Below are 19,902 nucleotides of genomic sequence, written 5' to 3'. Positions count from 1 at the left end.
ACAAGCCAGTGTTACTGGGCCTCCCCCACGTACGCCGCACATGATCCTATCCCATGAATATCCCACGGCCCATTCTATACAATTTCCCAGCATGCACGTCAGCTCTTTTTGTTTTGACAGTATAATTGAGGTGTCAAATCGGAGACAAATGCAGGTAAGTGATTGGAACTCCCTCATTGTGATCGCTCCCCGGCCTGTCACCCTTCATATATGTCATGCAATCATTTCCCAGTGAGCTGAGCACATGTGCTGACACCGACTGCGGAGCTAAAGCTCATAAGTGATTTTCCACATGTCAGAGGCAGAGCAGCCCAGGGGTATATGTCCTGTCATGCATGCACTCAGCTCTGCTCCCTCGCTACCATAGACCTCTCTGTGACTCAACGCTGAAACCTCCGAAGCTGAATAAAGGAAATAATCTGAAAAAGGTATAAAAAAGTCGTATGTATCTCAGAATCGTGCCGATAAAACTACAGCCCAGCCTGCAAAAAACAAGCCCTCATCAAAAGGAAAATGGAGAAAATTATTTTTTATCTGGCCACTTGTGAAAGAGAGAAGTTTCTTCATAGCTGACTATTACGGGTATATTATAGTTTTTTGTTTCCGATCGACCATTTGTAAATTGACCCAGCTTGCCTGACTGATTGTCTCCGTCACTCTGTATTACATTGTGTATGTGAATTTTCATGGCCAGTAAATCTTGGTTTATCCATCTGAATTACTCTCTATGGTACCACAGACACGACCCTGAATGACCACAGTCACCCAACCCTTGGTTCAACCTTCAACCACTGATGCACTTGCCTGACTACTACTTTTGGACTGCCCCCATTTCTCAAATGTCTTCTATACCTTTCCCGCTACATTCTTGCAACGTTTATGCTTGTCATTGCCCATCACAGCCAACACAACCATACCAAGTAGACCCCTTGGGGTTTACTTGCCCTACAGCTCCTTATCCATGGAGTCCATGTCTGGACTAGTAAGAGTTACCTGGTCTTGGGTACCTCAATCCTAACTCAAGTAGCTTGAAAACGCTGTTGGTGTAGGTGAAATTTTGTAGCCCAGCTGGTCCAGAGCCCTGGCATTGCAGACATCAGACTGTTACCATGAGACTCTCTTTCTTTGTGCTTATTTTAATGTCCTAATGTCTATATTATAAAATACATTTTTGCAAATTATAAATTTTTTTACATTTCTAGGGTCATCCATAAGATTCTGCCTCTTGGGGTCCCAGTGGAAGAAAATGTATAAGCTAGTGTCTTGGATTTATTGTATCTAAATAGGCCCAAAATTCTGTTCCGGGTAATTGGAGGTCGATGAGGAATAGGGATTGGATCTCATTCATCTCACTGAAGGAACGATTCCATCCTGAGACTTCAAAGTCTGGCACTCTAGTGTAAGGTATGTCAATGGAAGACAACGTTGTCCTTCCTCTACTATAAAGTCCATACCACTAGGAGTTCATAACACCAGCACGGCCCCAGGCTCCCCCTTTGGAGAACCTAGGAAGATAATTCATACAAGTTGTTTGAATTAATGTCAAGAATTGGGTCTCAAGAAAGCAGTTTGTGTACATGTAGCTACAGCCCGAGGGTCCACTCTAGGAAAGGAAAAATGCAACACTCAAGCTTCCCGTATATTGGGCAGGTTCTGACATTAGCTTCACTGACCTACTACAGGAGTGCGAAAAATATACGGCCAGTTTATGTAATGTCATAAGTGTGAGGAACCCTGGAGCTAAGCAGATGTGGGCGAAGGAGATGTTTTTGTACAGTATTTTAGGTTGCAGAACATCAGCATGGGTTGGCTTGTCTAATAGTAAGGGGGTGTTCACACTACCGTCGGTGTCCGACATGTAGTGTCCGCTCCTAGTGTCCGCTCAAAATCTGTCACGGACACTAGGAGCGGACACTAGCTGTGTCCGTGACACCTGTCATTCACTTGAATGGGCATCGGGTGCGTTCTTTTGCACTCCGTGCCCGTCCTTTCCTGTCCGCAAGAGAAGATGTCCGACTTCTCAAGCGGACAGAAGAACCCTGCATGCAGGAGCGGACACTACATGTCGGACACCGACGGTAGTGTGAACGCTCCCTAAGAGAAATCTTGGCTTGATAACATTTAACCACTTCAGTACCGGGCCAATTTGTGCTCCAGGACCAGACACATTTTCGGTTTATTTTGTATGTGCGGTTTTGAGGTCTGTAATATTTTTCTAACTAATTTTTGTGTCTTTTTTCGGGGGCACATAGGGCTTTATTTTTATGTTGTTTTTATTTTCGAATGTGTTTTAATTTATTTTATATCCGGGAAAATATAAACAAAATAGGAGGGAAATTGTGTCTGGTTTTCAATTTATTATAATTTTTTTTATTTAATAACACAAAGTGTCACTGAAAAACTTTATAAAATAGTTTTTCCTCTCCGTTACTGTAATTTTCATTTTGTATGGTGTCGTCGGGGGTGGGGCTATAACCTTTAATAACGGGGTTTTATTAGCGTATTATTATTAATTTTTTTATTATTATTTTATTTACATTTTTTAAAAACTTTTTTATTATATATATATATATATATATATATATATATATATATATATATATATATATACTAGCTGGTACCTGCGACTTCGTCTGCGGTGACTGTAGCAGTGGGTATATACAGGCACGGGTAAGGTTTTCGTACTGTGTATAAGGTATGGGATATGAAATGTAACTTTGTATCTTGTTGTTTCTGTAATTCAGAGAATACGTGAGACTTTTGTGTTGAAGTTAATTTGTATTTGAGCTGCTATATATACAATGTTGTGAGAAACGTTACATAGTGACTTTGGGACAGAGGTATTTGAAGTTAACCCTTTCCCGCCGATGGCATTTTTTGATTTTGGTTTTTTGTTTTTGACTCCCCTCCTTCTAAACCCCATAACTTTTTTTATTTCTCCACTCACAGGGCCATATGAGGTCTTAATTTTTCTGGGACAAATTTTTGTTCATGATGCCACCATTATTTATTCTATATAATGTACTGGGAAGCAGGGAAAAAATTCAGAATGGGGTGGATTTGAAGAAAAAATGCATTTCTGCGACTTTCTTACAGGCTTTGGTTTTACGGCGTTCACTGTGCAACCAAATTGACATGTCCCCTGTATTCTGTGTTCGTTACGATTCCGGGGATACCAAATTTATATGGTTTTATTTACATTTTGACCCCTTTAAAAAATCCAAAACTATGTTAAAAAAATTTTTTTTGAAAAGTCGCCATATTCTGACAGGCGTAACTTTTTTATACGTCGGTGTACGGGGATGCATAGGGCGTCTTTTTTGCGTGACCGGGTGTACTTTGTAGTTCATACCATTTTTGGGAAATGTTATTGCTTTGATCACTTTTTATTCAAATTTTTATCAGAATCAAAACAGTGAAAAAACGGCGGTTTGGCACTTTTGACCATTTTTCCCGCTACGGCGTTTACCAAACAGGAAAAATATTTGTATAGCTTTGTAGAGCGGACGATTTCGGACGTGGGGATACCTAACATGTATGTGTTTCACAGTTTTTAACTACTTTTATATGTGTTCTAGGGAAAGGGGGGTGATTTGAATTTTTAATCCTTTTTATTTGTTTTTATTTTTTTTTTACTTTTTTTTAAACTTTTTTTTTTTGCATTTATTAGACCACCTAGGGGTATTGACATGGGTGGGCGGTGTCGCGGATTGTCAGAGCGGTGGGGGTCGGCAAACATGGCTGCTCCGGAGCGTTATAGAGCGCCTCCTGGAGTATCGTTAAGGGGAGGGGCAAAGTGGTAAAGTATATGTATATGTGATTGTGTGGGGTTGCTGACCTCTGCTGTAGAGGGCAATATGAATTTTGTGGCTTGCTATGGTCCAAAGTGTGTGAGATTGCAGAGATGGTGGTGTGAGTTTGGGTTTTGTGGGGTTCCTGGCACAAACGTATGTGCGCTATTGTGACGAAAAGTAGCCTATTGCGCAATCGGGTGTATTAACTATGTTTGTGGAAAATTTCAGCCAAATCGGTGGAGCAGTTTTTGCGTGATTGAGGAACAAACATCCGAACATCCAAACACACACAAACTCACAAACCCACAAACTTTCACATTTATAATATTAATAGGATATATATATATATATATATATATATATATATATATATTTTTTTCAGATTGTCTCCCCATAAGGTGATAAAAGACCTTTGGGGACATCTGATCACTATTTTTTGTATTGGAGGCTGATTTCTCCTATAACTGGGGCTGGTACATTTAGCCTCAGTTGCAGGAGGAATACAGCCTCCTGCATGCTGTATACACACTATGCAGAGCTGATCTGGGTCCTGTAGGACCCAGCAGCTCTTGCAAGACGCTGCTCCTGGCGGATCACGTGACCACCAGGTCAGAGGGCGGCTGCATCATGGCGGTGCCCATAGCCGTGTATACATCGCTTATTGAGTGCTGTATACACAGCGATCGAGATATCAAGATGGCAGAGAAGGGAATAAACCTTCCCTGCCATCTCTCTGGGAGCTCCGGCTGAAGTTACAGCCGACTCCCAGCTTCAGTAGCTGCACGATCTCTGTGTTCTGTGTTCTGACTGGACGTACTGGTACATCCTATCAGAACTAGGCAACCACTTCCCGGACATATATACTCTATGGGTGGTCCGGAAGTGGCTAATGAAAAAATTTTCACCATCTAATGGGCTTGTCCAATTGATCATGACCATTAAGACCATGATCAAGAGTCAAATCCATTTCTCCCTTGACATAGTTTTGGAGTTTTGGGTGGTCGCTGTATGTAGATTGTCAAAGAATCCCATAAATATTAAATAATCCAAAAATTTTTCTTGTATACTAATTTATATTTATATTTTTATATTTCCTGACTACATGCTCTTTATATCCACCAAACAAATCTGTCATCTTCTACGATCGGTGGACTCGTGACTAGTCGGCTTTTTCCCGTAGACCTGGAGCTCCTCGTGTTTTTTGCACGTGGCAAATTCATGAATTCTTAGTATTCTTGGATGAATTGCACCTTGGTAGGAGAGTTATATCTTCTTGTAAGATAAGTTGGCTACTCCCAGGATTGTAACGCGATATATTCTGATCTCTATCTGGTACAGAACTGCTTATTAATAGGCTCCAATTCTCAATAACCTGCCTACATTCTCGCCAGCATTTCCGAAGATAAGAGATCCAACTAAGAATTAATTAAGAGGGAATTTTTATAGATCTTTTTTAATTCCGCACCAACATATAACTACCCTGCTATTATATCATTAAAGCGCCTCTCCGGGGCAAACGCATGTTCTAGAGATTATCTAGTATTACAGTATCCATTTCTGAAGGGGTATATGATTTCTCATATTAATTCTTGCCTGCAGGTTACAAGTTATGGCGAAATAGAAACTTTTTTTTTATTTTTGGAGGAAATTCAGTCAAAAATCTTGCAAAATCTTGCTGCCCAGCTGATTCTTTGGCTTGGTGAAGAAGAAAACTATAGGGGTCCAGAAGCCAGGGGGGCCCGCAGATCATCCTTGCCACACTAGGGCTGGTTAAACTTTTTAGATCCACTTTTCTGTGGATCCTAAATTTATTCCCCCTGCCCTCTGGTGCACTGGAGTGAAAAGATTTAGGATACACAGCCTTCCACTGTCAGAAAGGAGAGAATTCACCTTTTATGGCAAAAAACAGCAGTTGGTCAGCGGCATATAGTCAAGGAGGGATTCTGTGGGGGAGGTTGTGGACCAAAAGGTGGTACGATTACTGTGTGGGGGCACCAACTGAGGATGGGAATGATGTGCACAGACAAGTTGTGAAGAAGTCGTCATGGTGGTCTGCACCAGAGAAGGAAAGGGAAATGCAAATGCTAAAAAAATGTCCAGGGTGACAGTTGTGAGGAGAAGTTGTGCCGGGGCCCCAAGCTGAGCTTTTGGACCAGAACCAGGGAGACTTTTATAATACCCTTGCAAATGTGTAACCACCAGGCTGTGAGAGGGCGCAGGGACTAGTCGGAGCACACACCCAGCAGCTGCAGCGCTGCCCTCCACACCTACTGAGCCTCATTAATAATACATCTTCTCCGGGAACCCTGTGCAGGATAATAGATGTTTTATACCTTTGGTTCCAGATTACAAAGAGCCTTTGATGTTTCTTTTCACACATTTTTTTTAAAGGCTGTGTATTATCCTGTATTAATTATTCTCTACATTTCCATAGATGTGATGGAAGATAAGCTGGTCGCTGCCAGATCTGATGAATGGGACCTGAGCGTCTACGTCTTGCCTACGTATGGAGCATTATTTGACAATTATAAATCTCTCACTCAAAGTCAAATGAATTTCTAAAACGGTGACGCCCTATTTACTCCTGATCTGCTCCGATAAGATGAGATTCCCATTATCTGTCTTCAAATCCATTGTGAAGACGTAGAAATATTTTTTTATTCTACTTGTAGGTAACTCCTGAGGTTGCTATCAGACCTGTAGAAGGTCTAGGTGGCTCCATCCCTTCGTCCTATTGGTTGGTTGTAAGGGGTGTCCGCCCCTGCTTACTGCCCCACCATCTGCTTTAGAGAACAGTAGGATGACTCCATAGTGGGGAGACCTCAGTAGGCTCCTGAGGAGGAATGCCTGAACTGGTTCACAACCAACTAGGATTGGTGCAAATTTTCCAAAAATTTCAGATTTGGCTGAACCCAAAATTTTTGGGTGTTCAACAGCCGCAATTTGTTATTACACTTTGGAGTCTTTCCAGAGTATAATAAGTAGAGGACCAGGGGAGGTGCAGGCAAATAATAAAAACAACTAACCTCACCTCCCCTCCCCTCTCTTGGCCTGCGATCTGCCATTCAGTGCGCATTCCCTAAGGCAGGGGTAGGGAATGTGCGGCTCTCCAGCTGTTGCAAAACTACAACTCCCAGCATGCATACTGGCTCTGCTGTTCTTGGAACTCCAATGGAAGCGAATGGAGCATGTTGGGAGTTGTAGTTTCACAGGAGCTGGAGAGCCGAAGGTTTCCTAACCCTGTCCTAAGGTCTTCAAGCCTCTTCTGTGTCACAACAGGCCTAGACACCACCCCTGATCCTGAGTTTGACCCTCAGCATTCTCTAGTAAGGGCCAGTTATGACAATGGATGTATGAAAAATATAGAAGGTCTCGTACCTGTATGTTCCGGAGAGGACAAACCTCCAGTCAGATATAATAAACTTTTCATGAATTTGGCCAAAAAACTTCTTGCCCGATTTTGAGCAGTAGACTTCTCCAGTCACGCTCCTGATGGATATGTTCTGCAAGTTTGAGAAGACGATGTCAAGACAAGATGCATGAAGATACAGTAAGTGTGAGGCTCATGTAATGCAATATCAAGCATATAACAAAGGCCTAAGAGAACACAGCGCACGCCGGGGTCATCCTCAACTGCTCCAACTTACTCTCTAGTCAGCCAGAAATTTTCTGTGTAACCTGCAGATTTTGGATTGTTCCCCCTTCCCCTACTCTTCTCTATTTCTCCGGGTTAAGAGGGCAGCTCTTCCAGTTGTGAAGTAAGAGTTGTACCAAGTGCTTTGAGCTAATCAGAGGTCTTAATGTTTCAGAGAACAAAGCTGCATCTCCATCCCCCTCTTCCCCCCCTCTTACCGTTTTATATTAAGTAGGACCTATCAGCACCTCTACCAAGCCAAGTTAGTTGAACCATTTAATAGACTCTGGTCCACTGATTCTGGCATAGTTGGAATCTTCTCTCTAGCCCCCACCGCTCTTGAGCAATCAGTGTAGTTAGTTTTGGCCTGATATGCTGTTTAGGCTCTGTCAGGTGGGCTCAGACAGGAGCAGGAGGTGGGCGTGATTCTGAGCTTTGTGACACTGTCCAATCAAAGGACATCAGAGCTCAGAATCACGCCCCTTGCACCAACCACTTGAAAGTACAGAGCCTAAACAGTATATCAGGTGCCAAAACTAGTCACACTGATTGCTCAGGAACGGTGGGGGCTAGAGAAAAATTTCCAACTGTGCCAGAATCAGTGGAGCCTGTTAGAGGGTGCAAATAAATGAACCTGGTGGAATTGGTAAAAGGTCTTGTTTAAAATAGGTCATCAATACTGGATTGACGGGAATCCCACACCAGGTACACCTGCTGATCAGCTATTTCCAGCACAATGTAAGGCTGTAACTATCACATGCATACTGCCAATATTTGCATCTTCTGTAATGAGAAAAGCACCAAGAATCCCCCACATTGGGCACAATTATGATGCCGGGTGCTATTGCATGAAGTGATGTATAAGCTGTGTAATATGGAGGCAGATCACGCTCTGTACCTTCAGGTGAAGGTCTCTGACTTGCAGTTTCTCGCACATCACCATAAATGACTGTAACTTGCTGGCGTCCAGGAGTAAGTAGACAAACACACTCCTTTTGTTTGCAGCTTCTAATACATCACAGAAGATCTCGGCGTCAGTGAATTCATCCATCAGTATAGCGATGACCTGGACACAACATGACAATGGGATTAGTTACAAAAATTCTCTAATAATTAGCCAAATAAATTTTTCTATAGAAATGCATTTACAGAAGAGGAATTAGCTGGGGTGTGTGTGATCATGTTCTGCAGCAGCTGAGATGTGTATTATGATGTTCTGCAGCGGCTGAGGTGTGTATTATGATGTTCTGCAGCAGCTTAGGTGTGTATTATGATGTTCTGCAGCAGCTGAGGTGTGTATTATGATGTTCTGCAGCAGCTGAGGTGTGTATTATGATGTTCTGCAGCAGCTGAGGTGTGTATTATGATGTTCTGCAGCAGCTGAGATGTGTATTATGATGTTCTGCAGCAGCTGAGGGTGTATTTTGATGTTCTGCAGCAGCTGAGGTGTGTATTATGATGTTCTGCAGCAGCTGAGGTGTGTATTATGATGTTCTGCAGCAGCTGAGGTGTGTATTATGATGTTCTGCAGCAGCTGAGGTGTGTACTATGATGTTCTGCAGCAGCTGAGATCTGTATTATGATGTTCTGCAGCAGCTGAGCTGTGTACTATGATGTTTTACAGCAGCTGAGGTGTGTATTTTGATGTTCTGCAGCGGCTGAGGCTGTATTATGATGTTCTGCAGCAGCTGAGGTGTGTACTATGATGTTCTGCAGCAGCTGAGGTGTGTATTATGATGTTCTGCAGCAGCTGAGGTGTGTATTATGATGTTCTGCAGCAGCTTAGGATGTATTTTGATGTTCTGTAGCAGCTGAGGCTGTATTATGATGTTCTGCAGCAGCTGAGGTGAGTATTATGATGTTCTGCAGCAGCTGAGGTGTGTATTATGATGTTCTGCAGCAGCTGAGGTGTGTATTATGATGTTCTGCAGCAGCTGAGGTGTGTATTATGATGTTCTGCAGCAGCTGAGGCTGTATTATGATGTTCTGCAGCGGCTGAGGCTGTATTATGATGTTCTGCAGCAGCTGAGGTGTGTATTATGATGTTCTGCAGCGGTTGAGGTGTGTATTATGATGTTCTGCAGCAGCTGAGGTGTGTACTATGATGTTCTGCAGCAGCTGAGATCTGTATTATGATGTTCTGCAGCAGCTGAGGTGTGCACTATGATGTTCTGCAGCAGCTGAGGTGTGTACTATGATGTTCTGCAGCAGCTGAGATCTGTATTATGATGTTCTGCAGCAGCTGAGGTGTGCACTATGATGTTCTGCAGCAGCTTAGGTGTGTATTATGATGTTCTGCAGCAGCTGAGGTGTGTATTATGATGTTCTGCAGCAGCTGAGATGTGTATTATGATGTTCTGCAGCAGCTGAGGTGTGTATTATGATGTTCTGCAGCAGCTGAGGTGTGTACTATGATGTTCTGCAGCAGCTGAGGTGTGTATTATGATGTTCTGCAGCAGCTGAGGTGTGTACTATGATGTTCTGCAGCAGCTGAGGTGTGTACTATGATGTTCTGCAGCAGCTGAGGTGTGTATTATGATGTTCTGCAGCAGCTGAGATGTGTATTATGATGTTCTGCAGCAGCTGAGGTGTGTATTGTGATGTTCTGCAGCAGCTTAGGGTGTATTACGATGTTCTGCAGCAGCTGAGGTGAGTATTATGATGTTCTGCAGCAGCTGAGGTGTTTACTATGATGTTCTGCAGCAGCTTAGGGTGTATTACGATGTTCTGCAGCAGCTGAGGTGAGTATTATGATGTTCTGCAGAGGCTGAGGTGTGTACTATGATGTTCTGCAGCAGCTGAGATCTGTATTATGATGTTCTGCAGCAGCTGAGCTGTGTACTATGATGTTTTACAGCAGCTGAGGTGTGTATTTTGATGTTCTGCAGCGGCTGAGGCTGTATTATGATGTTCTGCAGCAGCTGAGGTGTGTACTATGATGTTCTGCAGCAGCTGAGGTGTGTATTATGATGTTCTGCAGCAGCTGAGGTGTGTATTATGATGTTCTGCAGCAGCTTAGGATGTATTTTGATGTTCTGTAGCAGCTGAGGCTGTATTATGATGTTCTGCAGCAGCTGAGATGTGTATTATGATGTTCTGCAGCAGCTGAGGTGTGTATTATGATGTTCTGCAGCAGCTGAGGTGTGTATTATGATGTTCTGCAGCAGCTGAGGTGTGTATTATGATGTTCTGCAGCAGCTGAGGCTGTATTATGATGTTCTGCAGCGGCTGAGGCTGTATTATGATGTTCTGCAGCAGCTGAGGTGTGTATTATGATGTTCTGCAGCGGTTGAGGTGTGTATTATGATGTTCTGCAGCAGCTGAGGTGTGTACTATGATGTTCTGCAGCAGCTGAGATCTGTATTATGATGTTCTGCAGCAGCTGAGGTGTGCACTATGATGTTCTGCAGCAGCTGAGGTGTGTACTATGATGTTCTGCAGCAGCTGAGATCTGTATTATGATGTTCTGCAGCAGCTGAGGTGTGCACTATGATGTTCTGCAGCAGCTTAGGTGTGTATTATGATGTTCTGCAGCAGCTGAGGTGTGTATTATGATGTTCTGCAGCAGCTGAGATGTGTATTATGATGTTCTGCAGCAGCTGAGGTGTGTATTATGATGTTCTGCAGCAGCTGAGGTGTGTACTATGATGTTCTGCAGCAGCTGAGGTGTGTATTATGATGTTCTGCAGCAGCTGAGGTGTGTACTATGATGTTCTGCAGCAGCTGAGGTGTGTACTATGATGTTCTGCAGCAGCTGAGGTGTGTATTATGATGTTCTGCAGCAGCTGAGATGTGTATTATGATGTTCTGCAGCAGCTGAGGTGTGTATTGTGATGTTCTGCAGCAGCTTAGGGTGTATTACGATGTTCTGCAGCAGCTGAGGTGAGTATTATGATGTTCTGCAGCAGCTGAGGTGTTTACTATGATGTTCTGCAGCAGCTTAGGGTGTATTACGATGTTCTGCAGCAGCTGAGGTGAGTATTATGATGTTCTGCAGAGGCTGAGGTGTGTACTATGATGTTCTGCAGCAGCTGAGATCTGTATTATGATGTTCTGCAGCAGCTGAGCTGTGTACTATGATGTTTTACAGCAGCTGAGGTGTGTATTTTGATGTTCTGCAGCGGCTGAGGCTGTATTATGATGTTCTGCAGCAGCTGAGGTGTGTACTATGATGTTCTGCAGCAGCTGAGGTGTGTATTATGATGTTCTGCAGCAGCTTAGGATGTATTTTGATGTTCTGTAGCAGCTGAGGCTGTATTATGATGTTCTGCAGCAGCTGAGATGTGTATTATGATGTTCTGCAGCAGCTGAGGTGTGTATTATGATGTTCTGCAGCAGCTGAGGTGTGTATTATGATGTTCTGCAGCAGCTGAGGTGTGTATTATGATGTTCTGCAGCAGCTGAGGCTGTATTATGATGTTCTGCAGCGGCTGAGGCTGTATTATGATGTTCTGCAGCAGCTGAGGTGTGTATTATGATGTTCTGCAGCGGTTGAGGTGTGTATTATGATGTTCTGCAGCAGCTGAGGTGTGTACTATGATGTTCTGCAGCAGCTGAGATCTGTATTATGATGTTCTGCAGCAGCTGAGGTGTGCACTATGATGTTCTGCAGCAGCTGAGGTGTGTACTATGATGTTCTGCAGCAGCTGAGATCTGTATTATGATGTTCTGCAGCAGCTGAGGTGTGCACTATGATGTTCTGCAGCAGCTTAGGTGTGTATTATGATGTTCTGCAGCAGCTGAGGTGTGTATTATGATGTTCTGCAGCAGCTGAGATGTGTATTATGATGTTCTGCAGCAGCTGAGGTGTGTATTATGATGTTCTGCAGCAGCTGAGGTGTGTACTATGATGTTCTGCAGCAGCTGAGGTGTGTATTATGATGTTCTGCAGCAGCTGAGGTGTGTACTATGATGTTCTGCAGCAGCTGAGGTGTGTACTATGATGTTCTGCAGCAGCTGAGGTGTGTATTATGATGTTCTGCAGCAGCTGAGATGTGTATTATGATGTTCTGCAGCAGCTGAGGTGTGTATTGTGATGTTCTGCAGCAGCTTAGGGTGTATTACGATGTTCTGCAGCAGCTGAGGTGAGTATTATGATGTTCTGCAGCAGCTGAGGTGTTTACTATGATGTTCTGCAGCAGCTTAGGGTGTATTACGATGTTCTGCAGCAGCTGAGGTGAGTATTATGATGTTCTGCAGAGGCTGAGGTGTGTACTATGATGTTCTGCAGCAGCTGAGATCTGTATTATGATGTTCTGTAGCATGTGAAGTAGATACTATGGCAGGAATCCAAATGTTTGCCTCTACACCATTGCGCTGGTGGGCCGACCAGTAAAGCTTTAGGGCAGTACTTTAAAGGGAATGTGTGCAGAAGCTTCAGGTAACTCATCTGTTGGGGACCATTATATATTTGGGTCCATGGGGTGTAAGTTCACCCTGTGGTCTATGGCTGGTACTGGACGCCTAGTATACTGTGTTCCCTAAAGCTTTATACAGCCAAAATCACTTCTATAATAAGGTAGAAGAACAGAGGCCAAGTACATGACGGGTCTGACGGGAGATTATCATATTAATCCTGGTAATTAGCAGGGTGAAGGAATTCACGGCCACGTGAGAAATCCACCTTATGTGACCTCCGCTTGGTAGGTAAGGTATAGACGGACCAATGGGGAACCAATGGATCATCCAGAAGACATCGAGCAAACTGAGCGGCAGAGACCAGAACTCCTGGAATTTTTTTGCAAAGTTTTAGATTTTTGTTAAGGTGTTATCATGTAAAAAAAAAAAAAAAATTGTTATCCCTGGAATTGTCCCAAAACATAGAATACGGGTGACATGTCATTTTGGCTGCAAAGTGAACGCTGTGAAAACGAAGCCCGTAAGAAAGTCGCACAAACGTGCTTTTTGTCCATTTCCACCCCGTTCCGAATTTTATGGGAGTCGAAAATGAAAATTTAAAAATTCCTCTAAAGGGTTAAAGAATTTCAATTGGGAAAGAGTTTCCAGCAACTCAGTGAAGATTGTAAACCTGAAATTTTCTGATTTCTTGCCATAGTCACGAGTTTCTCTGCAACTTTTTGCTCTGAATAAAATGAAGGTCACCCACAGGTTATAGCCTGAATCTCCCGCAGCAAATTCATGGCGGTTACATAATGCTGCAGATTTGTGTGACTAGAAAAAGGTAACAAATGAAGTTGCTCGGCCCAATGTGGACCCTCGGCTTGTCTGATACTTGAGAGTAATGATAAATGACTAGTCTGCCCCTCCTGATGGTCTATTCTAGCCATAGGTCAGTAAAGGGGTCACGGCACCTATAACATTTACCCTATAGCCTAACACATCTATGCCCTTGAATACAAGGATATTGTTGCATAAGCGCTGTACATCATGACTACGGTATTACACACAATGTATTCATACACTGATCCGTACATGTCCTGGGTTAGGTCAGGCCACTCACTTCCTGCGGCCGTGATGGGGTCATAGGATATAAGATGGTTCCCACCCGATTATATCATCAATCACAGTGCTGTATACTTTGTATATGTATATTTTGCATGACATATTCTCTACTATGGATTGATTCCTGATTTATGGAACAATGCAGATAGGCTGTAGATTCGCTTCCATTAGTGGCAGAACAATGACATCATCACTGGTGTTCCCAAGTGCAAAGTGTATTATATGAAATTTTAGCCACATTTACATTTCCCATTGTCTTCTCTATCTGGCCCAGACCACCATGACTGTTTGCATGACTGTATACCCGTCTCCCATCATTGCTATCCCCTGCTGACCCCCACATAGTAAACATGCCCCCTTTATTACTACAGCCTCTCCCACAGAATCCCTCCTTGACTATATGCTGCTGACCCACTGATATTATTTTTTGCTATTAATGGTTTAATCTTCTTCTTTCTGACAGTGGAAGGCCGTGTATCATAAACCTTCTCACTCCAGTGCACCGAGGGCGGGGGAATACAATTATAATGCACAGACTTCCGGCCATCAAAGGAAATCAGAAAGGAGATCAAAGAAGTTTATGCAGCTCCAGTGTGGTGAGGGTGACTTGTGGGCCCCCCTGGCTTCTGGGCCCGGTTGAAACTGATCCACCATGACCACTATAGCTGTGAAAGTTGCACCAGCCAGCAAAACTCAGCCAGGTAAGTACAGTCCTACTAACTTCTCACATAGGCATCTATTTTATAAAAATCATGCGCACACAACGTGTACTCTTCTCAGTTTGTCCTTCAGACTGAGACACAGGACAGGTAAGAGATGCTCTTTATAACTGTTCTATGCTCTGGTCAAGAGATGTAAGTTGTATGAAAGTGTTATAAGTTGTATGAAAATGGGTTTGCTTAACTAGACCTCCCCTTTTCAGCACTGTAAACAGATGAACCGTGTTGTGTCAAAAATAAAAGCAATAACATTAATCCTTAAGGAAGTGCAGTAAACAGTGTGAGCATGCCGCACGGCCTCCTCCAGGAGTGAAGGAATTATCTGTGCCAGGAGGGGAAGAGTGTTGTGTAATACGCCAATGTAGTCATTGTGCAAGAGAGCAGGGAAGTAACATATCTATTGTCTCCATACACAGCCCCACATTATAGGCCTGCAAGGTGACCACTACAACAGGGTCCCATTGCTACGCCCAGCCCTTTGTGACCTTAAGCTGACCATACACATTAGATAAACCAGACCAGTCTCATGACTCAAATTCTGCCGATCCTTGGATTTGAACATGCCCAATCCTATCGTAACTAAGCCAACTCTAGAAGTGTCTGACAGCAATTGACTCCCCTTTTTCTACCGAGGACACATGCATACTTGGATGAGTGGGAGAGCAAGACAGATATCTGCTAGCTACATATACATTTAGCCAACACCTTTCCACCATTTGGTTCTCCTGAATCAAATGGTGTTTTCTCCTTGTCAGTCACTGCCTCCGTGGCAAAGAACTCTTTGAGCATCCTTGCTCCCAAGAGCTAATTTGCATATTGACAAAAACTGTGATATCTAAGCAACAGAGGCAGGGGAAAAACAACATGTGATTCAGGTGACAGTAACCTATCTATCTGCAGGGCTGGGGTGATATGCTGGTTCTGGTGACAGTAACCTATCTATCTGCAGGGCTGGGGTGATATGCTGGATCTGGTGACAGTAACCTATCTATCTGCAGGGCTGGGGTGATATGCTGGTTCTGGTGACAGTAACCTATCTATCTGCAGGGCTGGGGTGATATGCTGGATCTGGTGACAGTAACCTATCTATCTGCAGGGCTGGGGTGATATGCTGGTTCTGGTGACACTAACCTATCTATCTGCAGGGCTGGGGTGATATACTGGGGTCTGGTGACACTAACCTATCTATCTGCAGGGCTGGGGTGATATGCTGGGTCTGGTGACACTAACCTATCTATCTGCAGGGCTGGGGTGATATGCTGGTTCTGGTGACACTAACCTATCTATCTGCAGGGCTGGGGTGATATGCTGGGTCTGGTGACACTAACCTATCTATCTGCGGGACTGGGGTAATATGCTGGGTCTGGTGACACTAACCTATCTATCTGCAGGGCTGGGGTGATATACTGGGGTCTGGTGACAGTAACCTATCTATCTGCAGGACTGGGGTGATATGCTGGTTCTGGTGTCAGTAACCTATCTATCTGCAGGGCTGGGGTGATATGCTTGTTCTGGTGACACTAACCTATCTATCTGCAGGGCTGGGGTGATATGTTTGGTCTGGTGACACTAACCTATCTATCTGCAGGGCTGGGGGTGATATGCTGGGTCTGGTGACACTAACCTATCTATCTGCAGGGCTGGGGGTGATATGCTGGTTCTGGTGACACTAACCTATCTATCTGCAGGGCTGGGGTGATATGCTGGGTCTGGTGACACTAACCTATCTATCTGCAGGGCTGAGGTGATATGCTGGTTCTGGTGACACTAACCTATCTATCTGCAGGGCTGGGGTGATATGCTGGGTCTGGTGACACTAACCTATCTATCTGCAGGGCTGGGATGATATGCTGGTACTGGTGACAGTAACCTATCTATCTGCAGGGCTGGGGTGATATGCTGGTTCTGGTGACACTAACCTATCTATCTACAGGGCTGGGGTGATATGCTGGTTCTGGTGACACTAACCTATCTATCTGCAGGACTGGGGTGATATGCTGGTTCTGGTGACACTAACCTATCTATCTACAGGGCTGGGGTAATATGCTGGGTCTGGTGACACTAACCTATCTATCTGCAGGGCTGGGGTGATATGCTGGGTCTGGTGACACTAACCTATCTATCTGCAGGGCTGGGGTGATATGCTGGGTCTGGTGACACTAACCTATCTATCTGCGGGACTGGGGTAATATGCTGGGTCTGGTGACACTAACCTATCTATCTGCAGGGCTGGGATGATATGCTGGTTCTGGTGACAGTAACCTATCTATCTACAGGGCTGGGGTGATATGCTGGGTCTGGTGACACTAACCTATCTATCTGCAGGGCTGGGATGATATGCTGGTTCTGGTGACAGTAACCTATCTATCTACAGGGCTGGGGTGATATGCTGGGTCTGGTGACACTAACCTATCTATCTGCAGGGCTGGGGTGATATACTGGGGTCTGGTGACAGTAACCTATCTATCTGCAGGACTGGGGTGATATACTGGTTCTGGTGACAGTAACCTATCTATCTGCAGGGCTGGGGTGATATGCTTGTTCTGGTGACAGTAACCTATCTATCTGCAGGGCTGGGGTGATATGCTGGTTCTGGTGACACTAACCTATCTATCTGCAGGGCTGGGGTGATATGCTGGGTCTGGTGACAGTAACCTATCTATCTGCAGGGCTGGGGTGATATGCTGGTTCTGGTGTCAGTAACCTATCTATCCACTTTGGCTTATTACACAGGTCATTATAATCTACACTGGAGAAAGGCTTACTACAGAATTGCATAGTATCTGAATTTATCTTTAGTTGTGAATAGAGAGCAGAGACAAAACTACTAAACAATCTGCACAAATTACATAAGGCCTAGAAATTACAAAGTTGCTCGACATTTTTTGTTGATTTTACCTTTAAAATGTATATTTCGGGGAAAGTGTAGTGTTTCCTTCCCTAAGAACATTGCTATATAAGTGATTGGACCTCAGGGGGTTAACCCACAATAAACCCTTATACCTACCCACAGCTGATCAATGTGTGATCACTGGAATCCCATCGCTAGGACCCCCGATGTTCAGCAGAATGGGGTTACCGTCAGGTTCAATATCTGCCGGAGACAGCCGAGAGCGATCCTCCACCTCTCCAAGATCTGAGGTCACTCTAGGTCAGCTCTGATCTGTAGGTGATCTATATCTATCAAAGTCAACCCCAAGGAGAGATACCCCGGGGGCGGTAAGAGGTTATTATTGACATGACCCTCATGACATGTGATACTTGTAGGGGCCTGTCGGGGTCGTTCATCTGCTTTACCCCATACTTATGGCATTGACCTATACCTCTTAGTGACCTTCGTTACTGGCGATGTCCCTTCCGGGCAGAGTGAGGAGAGAGATACTGAGTATAAGAGTGATATCTGCATCTGGGTGATACCCCATATTGTCACCTCCACCTGTGGTCTTACATAGGACTGCAGGGGACCAAGCGTACCTTACAGCTCCTGGGCCCAATGCACAATCTGGAGTAGAGCCCTTTTGTCATTTAGAATAGTTCCATACTTTATGTAACAGAGGGACCTTTGGGGCCCCCTCCAGGTCCTACATCCCTTATAGGTACACCCCTGGCATTAACCTAACCTCACAGTTACAAAAAAACCAGCCTCATAGGATACCATGACACATTCAGCTCTGGATTCAAACTGGATGTAGCAGAGCTGAGTTTGTTACTTAGCATTAGTCATCCTGATATCTCAATATTTTTATCAGTATCTGCTCTCAAAACCCTTTCACTAACACTTGGTTCACATCTGTGCTGGAGAACCAAACAACTAATACTTCGGTTACTCGCGGATCCCAAAGACTTGTAATGGGGTGCATGGCGTGCCCATTACTGTGCCCATTATTGTTGCAGGCTGAACACGTTGGGTTTGCAGGACTAGGGCTAGCCTTGTCCATAAATACAGCTTAGGACACACAGTGATATCAGGAATTGTACAATTTAGTTATATATTATTACGATTTAGTAAATCGTGAAATACAGATGTAGCAGTGCCGAGTCTGTTATCTGGCACAACGCAATGTACTTTCAATGGGTTTACATGGGACTGCAACTACAGACAATAAACCAAGAGCTACAGCCAAACAATGCAGTTCTAAAGGGTTAAAGGAATAGTTCAGCTCTGCTACATTTCTATGTAAAACCTCAGGAGGTCTGAGAGTTAGAGAAACTTGTAGAATCCCATAAGAAAATATACTAATGAGCGAACAGAACCTTATATTATGAGCCTGTGTGATGTAGCAGAGCTGTGTTTGTCATATATCTTATGAATGTGTAACAGACAGTCATCCTCTGCTCATAATGCCGAGTATAAGAGTTACATGACAAATCCAGCTCTGCTACATGTCACAAGATATATAGTGTATACATGTGAACCTACCTGTCCGGCCCGGTGTATACTCTTCCTGACGGCCTCCCTGATATTATTGGTCTTATCGGCTTGGAAGTAGACGGTGGCGCTGGACTTGTCCTTCAGGTAAGGCTTCTCCTCGGCACTCCAGTTGTGGAGCGCTATGGTGGTCTCACTCTTATCCGAATTAATGGGGTAATAACTTTCGGACTGGTGGGAATGATTCCCATTCTGCACCGAGCCGTTCTCGCCATTCTCCGTGTGATTTTCATTGTTATAGTACGGTTCCTTCACATTGTCCATTATGTACTGGATCTCCTCCTTCGATAGGAAGTCCACCTCTCCTTCTTCTGTGAGGACCTTCTGGTAGGCATCAGATCCACCGTCCAGGAGGGCGTCCGTGGCCAGCCTGGCGCTCTCATTGTAGCAGAACTCTGGCTTGCACAGTCTTGCCCACTTGTTCTTGGCTTCTTCAAGTCTCTTCTTTATCTTCCCCAATGTCTTAGACCTATTCATATCTGCTGCTTTGGATGAGGTCTGGAGGTTCTAACAAGGTCTACACCGGCTTCCTTGAAGGACTCTCTTAGGATGGAAGTTTAGGAGAACCTTGCCGTGACGCATCCAGCAGAAGTTCACTTTATCCTACCTGTCCCATAAACTGTGCAAAACGCTTCTTAGAAAGGCAGCGGAGCTAAGATCAGAGGGGAAGTGTCTGTAATCTGTCTTATCTAGGTGGAGACACGCCTTATACCTGTGGGCTACACCGCAGCTTCAGCAACTCCCCTTGTGGTTCTGTCACTCTCGCTGTCATGCAGATTTGTCTTGGCTCAGTCATGTAACATGTCAATGGAGCTGAATATTGCACAGGTATGACTGACTTCTGCTCGGGGGGTTTTAACAAAG

The 19,902-nt window shown here is 44.3% G+C and overlaps 1 protein-coding gene across 1 annotated transcript in view; it reads right to left on the bottom strand.

Moving 5' to 3' along the window:
* FAM83A (family with sequence similarity 83 member A) overlaps positions 1 to 19,673 on the bottom strand; it is a 28,979-nt gene extending 9,306 nt beyond the window's left edge. Inside the window, exons 1-3 of the mRNA XM_075270130.1 lie at positions 19,030 to 19,673; positions 8,327 to 8,494; positions 7,173 to 7,297 (exon numbers count right to left, since the gene is read on the bottom strand). Coding sequence (XP_075126231.1) covers positions 7,173 to 7,297; positions 8,327 to 8,494; positions 19,030 to 19,515 — 779 coding nt within the window. The 5' untranslated portion in view covers positions 19,516 to 19,673. The remainder of the gene's footprint in view (positions 1 to 7,172; positions 7,298 to 8,326; positions 8,495 to 19,029) is intronic.
* Positions 19,674 to 19,902: the final 229 nt, after the last annotated feature.

Source organism: Leptodactylus fuscus, chromosome 4, assembly GCF_031893055.1.
Source record: "Leptodactylus fuscus isolate aLepFus1 chromosome 4, aLepFus1.hap2, whole genome shotgun sequence".
Classification (NCBI taxonomy): domain Eukaryota; kingdom Metazoa; phylum Chordata; class Amphibia; order Anura; family Leptodactylidae; genus Leptodactylus; species Leptodactylus fuscus.
The sequence above is the reverse complement of the archived record's forward strand: the minus strand, read 5'-3'. Positions and strand labels throughout refer to the sequence as shown.